Raw genomic sequence first — 11,873 nt, 5'->3', positions numbered from 1 at the left:
TCCAGTGTGGTGCTTGCTGCCAGATACTGCTAGATTTCACCCTGTTCCAGTTCCTTCCCTGTACGCTGTGATTTTTCTGCATGCATTTTTTCTATTTTAACTAAGAGCATGTTTTTTGACTTTTTTTTTTCATCTAGCACTTTAAATCATGTGGACTAATTTATTGCGATAGTACAGTATTTATTATGGCTATTATCACACCATGGTACAGTGAGTATTAGCACTTTCTTCCTTAAAGCGGGGGTTCACCCTATTAATAATAAAAAAAATTTTTTTGCCTCTAGCATACAATGAGGCATAGTAGCGCGAGCTACAGTATGCTTGTATTTATTTTTTTAGTCCGGTACTCACTGTGCAATCCTAGCGAGACGATTCCTATCCAGAGGCAGCATGATTGACGGCCGGCTATGGCGCGTCACGCTTCTCCGGAAATAGCCAAAATAGGACTTTGCGCTTCACGGCTTCACGGCGCCTGCGCATAGTCTGTGCGCAGGTGCCGTGAAGAGCCGAGACCTACTCCGGCTATCTTCGGGGAGCGTGACGTGCCATAGCCGGCCGTCAATCATGCTCCCTCTGGATAGGAACGCCCATTCCCCACGGGGAGTCGGAATCGTCTCGCTAGGATTGCACTGTGAGTACCGGACTAAAAAAATAAATACAGGCATACTGTAGCTCGCGCTACTATGCCTCATTTTATGATGGAAAGTTGTCAATAAGGGTCAACCACCGCTTTAACAAAAGCTCAACTTTGGCCAGAGTGTCTAAAAATGACATCTATGTTTCATTGAATGATAAATTCAGTGTTATAGCAGCCCCCCCAATATTTACGGGAGCTCCCTCTCGATCCAACAATGTCCACAAGAGCCTTGTCTCTCTGGGAACTCACACTCGTAATTGGCTTTTGGCAGCTGTGGGAGTCATTAGCTCCCACTGCTGTCTATCAAAGCCAGTGAGCCAATCAGGAGACAGAGGGGGCCGAGCCCAGCCATGGCTCTGTATGTTAATGGACAAACAGATTCGTGGCTTGGGAGCGTGCTTGCTTGGGTGCCCCCGGGACCTGGCAGGGGGGAGAAGCCAAGAGTTCCAGCGAGGGACCTGAAAAGAGGAGGATCCGGGCTGCTCTGTGCAAAACCATTACACAGAGAAAGGATAGTATGGGCCAGATTCAGGTAGCTCGGCGCATCTTTGTGCCGGCGTAGTGCATCTCATATGCGCTACCCCGACGTAACTCTGAGAGGCAAGAGCAGTATTCACAAAGCACTCGCTCCCTACGTTGCGCCAGCGTAACGTAAATTGGCCGGCATAAGCCCGCCTAATTCAAAGTAGGAAGGTAGTGGGCGTGATACATTTAAATTAACCGTGACCCCATGTAAATGAAGGGCCAAACGAACGGCGCATGCGCACGCATGCTCAGAATCACGTTGCATATACTCCCTAAGATACGACAGCTCAATGCGTATGACGTGAACGTAACCTACGCCCAGCCCAGCCCTACGCCCAGCCCCATTCACGTACGACTTACGTAAACGACGTCCCTGGTCCATACCCTAACATGACTTACACCTGCTTTATATGGAATAACTTTACGCCGGACGTACGCCTTTTGTAAACGGCGTAGATTACAGCGACAGGCGCAAGTATGTTCGTGAATCGGCGTATCATTTGCATATTTGACGCGTAAATCAATGGAAGCGCCCCTTGCGGCCAGCGTTAATATTCGCCCAAGATACAACGGAGTAGAAAACTTACGTCGGGCGGATGTGCACTTACACGGCGTATGAGAAGATACGTCGGCGTAAGTGCTTTCTGAATCTGGCTATATGTGTTTTTTTTTTTAAACAAGACTTTAATATCACTTTAACATCAATCCTGGGATCGGGAACTTGGGGACCACCAACCTCACCAAACCTCACCATAATTGTTTTTTTTTTGCATATTTGTACACAAAAAAAGCCATGTTGGGTAAAGTTGTGTTCCATTTTTAAAGTTTTTATGTGAATTAAATAAATGTAATTTTAACAGTAGTGTATATGCATTGTATTATCAGGCACCTTTGAAGTCTTATAATTAGTGGATTTTCCTGTTTCTAAATCACTAGATTTGATTGCAACCCAGTGCAGGGCAATCATGTCTGACGGGTATCAAGTGTGACTGACCACAAACTGCTTAGGAACAGTCATATTCTCCACTTGTGCTAAAATAGGTTGCTTGACCCTAAGATGGGTATCCAGCAACCTTATGAATGTGAGTATTGACTTACTACATGCTGAAGATATCATAGTTAGAAATGTATTTTGTTATTGGAAATATTTGTAATCTGAGTAAACCCAGTAACATAAACCATAAGACATTCAAGTGTCAAGGGCTTTAGTTGTTTTCTTTTAAAAACCTTAATAATCGTGTATTTTTTATTAAATTGTAGAAACATACATTATCCTAAGAGAAAAAAGGTATAAGCAGTTACTGTATATATATAATTTATAAGTAATTATAAGGCCTGTTTCACACTGGTACGATTTGAGATGCGATTTCAGATGTCAAATCGCATCTCAAATCGGCGGCAATTTGCCGGCAATTGTCGGCAATGGCACCGTCCTAATCTGTGCGACGCTGCATCTGCGGCGCTGCACCGATTTCAAAAAGTAGTTCCTGTACTACTTTTTGCGATTTCGGGCCGTGATTTCTCCCACTCTACAAGCCTCTGGTCCGGCCGCACCTAGAGTATGCCGTCCAGTTCTGGGCACCAGTCCTCAGGAAGGATGTGATGGAACTGGAGAGTGTACAAAGAAGGGCAACAAAGCTAATACAAATGCCATATGGGTACAGTGTAGCATGACCACGGACTTGCCAATCAAAGTGCAACAGCAATGAAGCCCCATACACACTATCAGTTTTCCTGCAGGTTTTTCTCTTCAGGTTTACCAAAATCATGTAGTGCAAGGGCCTGCCTGATTGCATATGAATTGAAACTTTTAAGGTTTGACCTCATATTAGATGGTTTTGGTAAACCTGAAGAGAAAAACCTGCAAGAAACCTAACATATTTGATGACAATGACCTATCGGAGGAAATCCTTGAAGGATACAAAGGTGTACACAAACTCACTATCTCAGAAACATGGCGGGAAACACAATTCAAGATTATACACAACGCATACTACCTTTTTTCATCAACAAGGCAGAACCTACTCAAGAACAATGCTCCTGTTGCTCCCTACCGCAACCCACATTGCTTCATCGTCTCTGGGAATGCCCATCTATCACTGCGTATTGGGACTCTGTGCTGACCTTTATCTACAAGATCAGTAAAATCCAGATACCAAAACACCATCGTATATGCCTGTTTGGCGGTGAACCACCCTTATCCACATTATCAGCAAAGGGGCCACTCACCATTTCCTAATGGACTCATATATGTCTCCTGGTTGCTCGCAGGACTATCATGTCACATTGGATGAAATCCACTCCGCCCAACCTACCAGCAGTTAAAAAAGCCCTCTTATCGCTCTTTTATCTGGAGAAACTAGACACCATTACATTGAACTTTTGCTCAACACCATGCTTCTTCGCAAGATGGTGCAAGTATATGGAACTCTTGTTCACTCAAAAGGAGTTATAGGAACTTATGCACCCATTTCGCTACAGAAACTGGTATCTAAAACAAGATCTTGAAGATTCTATAGGTAACCTCAAGCTATCCAACTTGTCTGACCCCTCTGCTTTCCTACCGCCCTGATGATCAACCACAAACCCATGAACCTCTTTGGCAACCATTTATACTTACTATTTACAACCTACAATCTCACCCACCCCCACTGTTATAACTAAGCCAATCCCTGAGAGTACAAATTCAATAACCCAAACATTGCTTCCACTCCTGAGGGTACTAAAGTTTCAGTTGTCGTTTCCTTCTGAAACACTTTGTTGTATTATTTTTATATAGATAAATACGTTTTCCTTGTCATCCTCCCCTTTCCCCATACCCCTCCTACTTAATCTTCAATTGTTTACTTTTAACATGATTGTACATGTCTCAGAATTATTTGCTATATGCTAATGTATTGTGCAAAACCCAATAAACATTTAAAAAATACAAATTGGCCTGGGCAGGAAGGGGGTTTAAGTGTCCAGTAAAAAATGTGTTAAATCAAAAGTTACCTAATTATCAGATCATTGATTGCACGCCTGGTTAAGTCATTTGAAAATGTTAATGATTATGGAAATGCAACTCCAAAAGGTTGTTGATAATTCTCTTTACAACATTTTTCAGGTCTTTATTCCTCAGGCTGTATATAATCGGATTAAGCATAGGGGTGACCACAGTGTACAGTAATGCCAGGAATTTAGTAATGTTCAATGATTGTCCTCTACTGGGTATCAAATAAACAAATATTAAGGAACTATAAAATATGGAAACAACAGTCAGGTGGGAGCTGCATGTTGAGAAAACTTTCTGCCTCCCACTAATAGATGGGATTTTAAAAATGGTGATTATAATATGAACATATGATATAATGATGACAAAAAAGGGGATGAAGCCAAAGAGTAGAGTTGATAATGTTACTAGTAGTTGTACAAGGATGGTATTAGAGCAAGAGAGTTGTAGTATTGGGTCAAGATCACAGAAGAAATGATCAATAATATTGGGACCACAAAACTGTAATTTAGATATGTCTAAAGTATAAGTCAATACTGCTAGGAAACTTAAACTCCAACTTGTGATAATTGTTATCCAGCAAAATTGGTGGTTCATCAGCATGGTATAATGCAATGGCTTACAAATTGCCAAATATCTGTCGTAGGACATCAATGTCAGAAGAAGACACTCTGAGGTTTCTGAGACAGCAAAGAAATATAACTGGGTGATACAGTTAGAAATGGAAATGAAGGTAATATTTTCCACCAAAAAAGCATGGAGCATGTTGGGAAGAATATCGGTTGCTAAAAGGATATCAGCTAAAGCGAGCTGGGAGAGGAAGAAGTACATGGGAGAGTGGAGGGATTTGCTGTAGGACACCAGTGTGATGATCAGGAGGTTTCCACAAAGTGTCAAACAATAAAGCAACAGAAATAAAACAAATATTAAAAATGTTGTATTTGGTGGAGTCCGAAACCCTAAGAGGTGGATCACAGTAATCATGGTCTTATTTTCCTCACTCATATCCTAAACAAAGAACATTCCAATTTATTTATTTTTTTTACAAACAATGTGGTGTTTTATTCAAAAGAGCAAAGGCAATGTACATCATCTGCATCTGCACAGTCATTACAAAACATACAGACGTACATAGATGGATCATACATAAGACATGAAAACAAAACTGGCAAAGTTCAAGACATATTGCCATTGTACAGGGGTAGGTAGAGGAGCGCATAAACCAAGACATCAGAAACGGAGATTCTAGCAGCAGAAGGATTTGCAGGCCCAACGTAACAAGGTGAGGGAATACCAAAACACATCACAGGGGGTGTCAGTCAAGCACTTCATTGCAGGTAGCCGTGCTACCAAGCCAACTATCCCAGATCTTGCCATATTTTGTCGGGGCAACCCCTATGCACATATTTTTTTTTTTTATATGGTAGGACCTTGTTAACCACTCCGATCCACTCCCGGATAGTCGGGGGAGAAACCTGAAACCACTTTCTTGCTATAAGTAACCTGGCAATAAAGAGTGACTCTTGGAAAAAATAATTTGTGGAATTTGTCTGAATCCGGGTCTGGGAATATCCCCAGTATACACTGTTTCGGGCATATTGTGAGGGGAGACCCCATCTCATCATGAATGAACTTAACGATCTGAGTCCAGTACTCTTTTATTACTGGACATGACCACAACAGATGGAAAAATGTAACATTCCAATTTTTAAAACAAGTTTGTCCACCCAATGAAAAAAAAATACTTCAGTAGCATTTTAAAACACAGGAGAAGGGGGAATGGGTAGAGGATAGAAAAGGAAAGATGAAAAGAAAACTATGTAAAAGTCTTCTTCATTTGAAGTGTAGCGCTACCCCCGAAGGAGCCACTGGTTGTTGTTGGGATCGGCGTATTAAGTTACCTCAGTGTTGTCTAGGGGTGTATTTGATGAGTAGAGTAGTGAGCGAATGTCCAGTCATTGAATAAAGGTTTTCAAATGCTTTATTTCCAGGCCCAACATGGCCAACTTAGATACTGAAAACAAGTCCTATTAATGCATAATAGCATACAGGTGAGAGTCTTTTCCCAAATTAATCCTCGATTTGTGAAAAAAAAATTGCGTGCTGTTTGATCAAATAAAGTGATGTTTCCACCTTCACCATTAAGCTGTCACCCAAAGTGAATAAATTAGATGGCTACTTACCAGATGGTAATGCCCCTTACTTTGATACCAAAAAAGGGAACATTAAGGCTTATGACAGGATCACCTGTGAGGTCAATGCCGTCCTGGCAGTAATGATTGCAGTATTCATTGAATGCCTGATAATTGCATAACTTAACGGTAGGCGGCCACTTGGCTCCCTCTGCATATATTTTTTACTTTAATAAAACAAATTACACTATGTTTGGCATCGTTCTGTTTTTCATGCAATTATCGGGCATTCAATGAATACTGCAATCATTACTGCCAGGACGGCATTGACCTCACAGGTGATCCTGTCATAAGCCTTAATGTTCCCTTTTTTGGTATCAAAGTAAGGGGAATTACCATCTGGTAAGAAGACATCTAATTTATTCACTTTGGGTGACAGCTTAATGGTGAAGGTGGAAACATCACTTTATTTGATCAAACAGCACGCAATTTTTTTTTCACAAATCGAGGATTAATTTGGGAAAAGACTCTCACCTGTATGCTTTGGCACAGGAATCTGAGCAATCACCACTGCAACACAGCTCAGGATTCTAGGACTTTTTTTACTAGATCTTCTAGTAATACAAGGTGTTGTAGTAATATATATCTGTATATTGATTGGTTTCAAGTATGTATCACTATTATTAATTAGCGCACCCATTTCCAATATTCTCTCACTGTATAATCATCCGATTAATTTTGGGTAGCAGCTTTACACTGTATATAAATTTAATTTAATTTATTGGTGCGAGATACCACACACATACAACCAACATGGCCAACATTAACATCAAATAGGGAGAAAATGTTGATGAAGCAAGAGAGGGAACTTTGCAGTATCAGGCCTGGATATGAACCGAGCAATCCTGCTCTCAGTAGTATCAATTGCAATCCGTCGCCACTCTAGCCAGAGTGGGTGAGGTGCCCCCAGACAGACTCCTGTCACAAGCCTGTCAGCCGAAGTTACACTTTAGGTTTCTGGGAGGATCAGGCCTCTGTCACAGGCCAATTACTTAAATGAGCTAGATGAACAGATTGAGATTGAGCGAATCCTCTCAGTAAATTAATCATAGGTCACCGGATGACAGCAATAGTGTACCTGTCAACATTCTGGTCACCAGATCCCCGATGGTTCGCTCAAGCCCTGTTTTATAACCTGCCTCTGGGTTCTCCTCAATTTGACCCCCCAATCGAACGGCATCCTGCCTGGAATCTCCTCAACAGAATTGGGAACCCAGTAAGTCACTGGGGCGCCTATCAGGAACGTGGACCTTCGCGTAGAATGCGACCCCGGCCTGGTAGGCCATCACCGGGGTCCGTTGGATGTGCACACCCTGAAGGTGGGTGCCGCACCTGGAACCTGGAACCCGCGAAGGACTAAGAAAAATGGTGTCTGCCACAGATATACTCCTCCCCAGCATGCTCCGTGATGGAAAACTCCTCTAATTGGCTGCTGGGGAAAAGTGGCTCTGCCAGAACCCCTCTAGCACCACCTGTCGCCCAGGGGTGGAACCAACACCCCTGGAGCGCAGACTGACCTACAGGACAGCCCAGGAACGACAGCAGCCCCTAACCCAACAAACTGCGAACGCGAGCAAAACAACTCTCCCACTCTCCACCAACCCCAGCGCAGCGCCCACACTGAAAGCAAGGGGGCGCCACAAAAGTCTAGCAGACAGGGAAAAAACATTAATGGCAGACGAGACATACAGAGTTTCTTTGCATGCAATAGTTTATTTAAGCTTTCAAAGAAGGAAAAATAGCAACACATTTTCCCACACAGGGGGACAACACACTTGCATGCAATAGATTACAAACAAAGATAAACACAGACCTACAATTCCAACTGGACCAGAATAACCCAGGGGTGTATGTGTACTAAGTGTACTAAAAGGAGGGTGGTATAGTTCATTTTTAGGGAAAGGAGTACAGGGGATGGAGAAGGAAAAAGCCAGAGAGAAGGAAAAAAAAGGGGCTGAAGAGGGGAAGGAGGTAGCGGAGGAAGTCCCCACAGGCTCAGGGACAGGTCAGGTGAGCTACAGTTGGTCTAAGCTGACCAGAGGTAAAGTATAATTGAGCCACAGTTCCCATATATAGAGACATTTAGAGTAGGAGTCATAAAAGACACCAGACACCTTCTTGTTAAAAATTAGGGTGGTCATATGATCTTTCACCTCCGGAACGGAAACAGGGGGTTTCCTCCAAGCCTTAGCTATAGTCTGTTTAGCAGCCAGACACAAATAGATCACTTTTTTTTATTTAGAGAAAAGGCCCAAACTTGGCAATGTAACACGGCTAGCTTGGCATCTCTGTGAATAGATAGGTAAAATAATGTGTGCAGAACCAAAATCCAGTTAGCCATGGACTTTGTGTTGGCCAACATCTGTCACTCAAGCAGGATTTGCATGAGATATATGGGTCAGGACCCAATGCCACCTGAAAATTACTGATTAAATGGTGGTATTATTAAAGAAACATTTCACTACAGTTGATCTGGCTTTGCCCCAATCCTCAAGATCTAGTGAGGTCACAATGTCTTGTTCCCAATGAGCCACAAAGGAATTAGATTTATAGGGAATTATGGGAGTCAAATTGGCATAAATGGCTGAGATGAGACCCCAGGGAATGTTGGCATACATGTTCAAAAATTGTTTCCTGAAAGGGGAAGGTAGAGGTTAAGCAAGAGTTGTTATTCAATGTTGAAGTTATATGTACCAGAAATATTTTGAAGTTGGCGCCTCATAAGTTTCTTGTAGTGAGACCCAGGATAGAAAATAAATTAAGAGCGGATAATAAATGGTGTACCCATGTGAACCCATGGAATGCCCTAGGTTGTTCCACATCCAGGTGAAAAAGAGATTTATTCAGAATTGACAAAAGAGGTAGAAAGGGGGGAACATGAAATTGCCATTGTAGCAAAAATAATCCTAGGTTTTCAAGTTATGTAACATTAAGGGGCTCAGCAAGGATGGGCATAGTTTATGTGGGAGCCAAAGTAGGGCAGAAATGGAGATTGGCTCACAGTTCAGGAGTTCAAGGAGTACCCAACGCAAAATAACAGAAGTAGCATGCAACATAGGCAGCTGAGACATTTGGACCGCTAGATAATATTTTGACACAGTGGGGACCCCTAGACCTCCATGCAATTTGGGAATAAAAAGGGCTGACCAGGGTATTCGGGGGCATACAGTTGCTTTCACTATAAAATCCTACCAGCTATAAAATATTTGCAAAGTAACCTTAGTTCCTCTTTAACATGATTAAGCTGCTGATTCACTGAATGCAATTTTTTTATGGGTTGATTTGAGCATTAAAAGGAGGAAGGCAAAGTTACATTGACATCCTTATGATTTAGCACTGGGTGTCAAACTCCATTTCATTGCAGTATTATGGTTTTCCTCAAAGGGCCAGTTTTATCTGTAAGGCTAGATGTCCAGAGGACTCCACCCTCCTTATACCAGATGTCGAATCCCCCCCACCATAAGGACTCAAGAGTCTCCCACCCTCCCTTACATCACAGTGTACCTTCTTACCTTGTGATGCTGTGAGGAAGAACATAGGGTTGTATCTGGGAAGTAGAAAGTGCAGGGTCTGGAGGAGGACCAGAGGAGGGTTGAAATCTGCTCCATGCTGAGTCCAGGGGAGGTGGAGACAAGAAGGTGTTGTGGCTGTACAGAGATGTGCAAGATCTGTAGGTGGGGTTCTGTCCTCCTCTGCTGCCGTCTGTTGAGCTGAGCCTCTCCACGGCTACATGGAGAAGTACAGGATCTGGCGGAGCAGTTATGTTCTTCTCTCTGCTGCTGACTGCTGACAAAAGCTACATGAAATGGCTTGGTGGGCCAGATTTGGCCCACTGCCTTGTGTTTGACACATGTGCCTTAGCACTTTGTGTGTGAAAAGTGTCAAAGCCTCAGCTGATGATGTGGATTGTGTGTCTTTGTTCCAAACCTTTTGCCTACTAAAATCAGTACCATGACCAGGGCCGCCATCAGGGGGTACAGGCATTACATCTGTAAGGGGCCCGGACGCTCCCTGTTTTTTTTTTTTGCGCTTGACCCCCCACCTTTAGAAACTAGTGGCAGGAGAGAAAAGGGAAGACTTGACTTGAATTTGTTTTGTTCATCAGCACCAACCTCCCCATCCCGCTTATCATCTCGTGGCAGGAGAGAGAAGAGATGACACTTTCGTTACCACAACCCCCCCCCCCCCCCCGCTTATCATCTCGTGGCAGGAGAGAAGAGGGCCCCCTCGGTTCTCTGCTCCAGGAGGGCCCTGCCTAAAGCTGTGTAAGGGGCCCCACAATTTGTGATTGCTGCCCTGACCATGGCCCATTGTTTCATTTTCTTCTCTGCTATAATAATTAGGCAATGCTTACCTCATTTATTAAAACCGTAAAAAAAGAGAACTAATGTTTGCAAACTACCGTTTTCCTTAGCATTTAGATTCATTTTTAATAAATAAAATCAATTAAAATTTGTTTCTTCTGGTCCTTATACAGTACTTAAAACATTGCTGATAAAAAAGGAAGTTAGTTACAAATAATCAACAAAATATCAAATGTTCTTGAGTGGCAAAATAGAAAAAAATAATGATAAAAGTGTATAAAGAGGAAAAAAAATTATTTACAGTTTTGAAACTTTCCATGACAACTTATTAAATAATCTCAAAAATATCTTTCTATCAATCAATAAAATTGAAATGTTAAATAATAATAATAATAATAATAATAATAATAATAATAATAATAATAATAATTATTACTTTATATTATCATTATTATTATCATTATTATTATTAATTATAATGTCAGCTCACCTATAAACCTTTGCAATTTCAATGATGATCTTTTTCTGCATGGAGTATTGTGGCTTATATAGGTAAGCAGATTAAACTAGACGTCACACTGGGAGTATGAAATGGTTATTAATATTTTCATGGGATTCATCAATTATACATGAAAAAATAAATAAATGTGTGTTATATTTATTTCAGCAAATAATTTCTTAATTATTTATTAATCATCCACTGAAATAAATATAATATACAAATATTAATCATCATGTACTAACTTCTATTTACATACTTTTTCATTTATAAACATTATTTCAGACATGAAATATTCTGGAACACTCAATCCATTTTTATTAGGTTGTCAGTTCTTCTCTTGCCACATGTTTTTACTTGTAGAGTGTATATATTTGATTTATATCGTTTTTTAAATAGCTACAAAAAGAACATGGGGTGAAATGTCCTCAAAGTGACCCTGTCATGGAAAAAAACATCTATAAAGTTTAAGTTTATTTCATGATTTAAAACAAAATCAGCATATGGGATAGTACTTACAGTCATTAAAACTTTTTCAGAATGTTGCCTATCCTTCCCTCTCTCCCCTTATCCATTCATAAAAGCTGTATTTTAGCTTGTATCAATAAAAGGCACTACCTGTATATGAATGAAGGAAAAATAGATAAATTAAAGCTCCTCCTCCATTCATGCATACATGAATGTAGGATGATAGATACAGTGCCTTGAAAAAGTATTTATACCC

General features: G+C 41.3%; 1 protein-coding gene across 1 annotated transcript; it reads right to left on the bottom strand.

Moving 5' to 3' along the window:
* Nucleotides 1-4,205: 4,205 nt before the first annotated feature.
* Nucleotides 4,206-5,159, bottom strand: LOC120930677 (olfactory receptor 10A7-like). Its single transcript, XM_040341851.1, has one exon. It carries the CDS (start codon nt 5,157-5,159, stop codon nt 4,206-4,208), a length of 954 nt encoding a protein of 317 aa, XP_040197785.1.
* Nucleotides 5,160-11,873: the final 6,714 nt, after the last annotated feature.

This window comes from Rana temporaria, chromosome 3 (genome assembly GCF_905171775.1).
Source record: "Rana temporaria chromosome 3, aRanTem1.1, whole genome shotgun sequence".
Classification (NCBI taxonomy): Eukaryota; Metazoa; Chordata; class Amphibia; order Anura; family Ranidae; genus Rana; species Rana temporaria.
The sequence above is the reverse complement of the archived record's forward strand: the minus strand, read 5'-3'. Positions and strand labels throughout refer to the sequence as shown.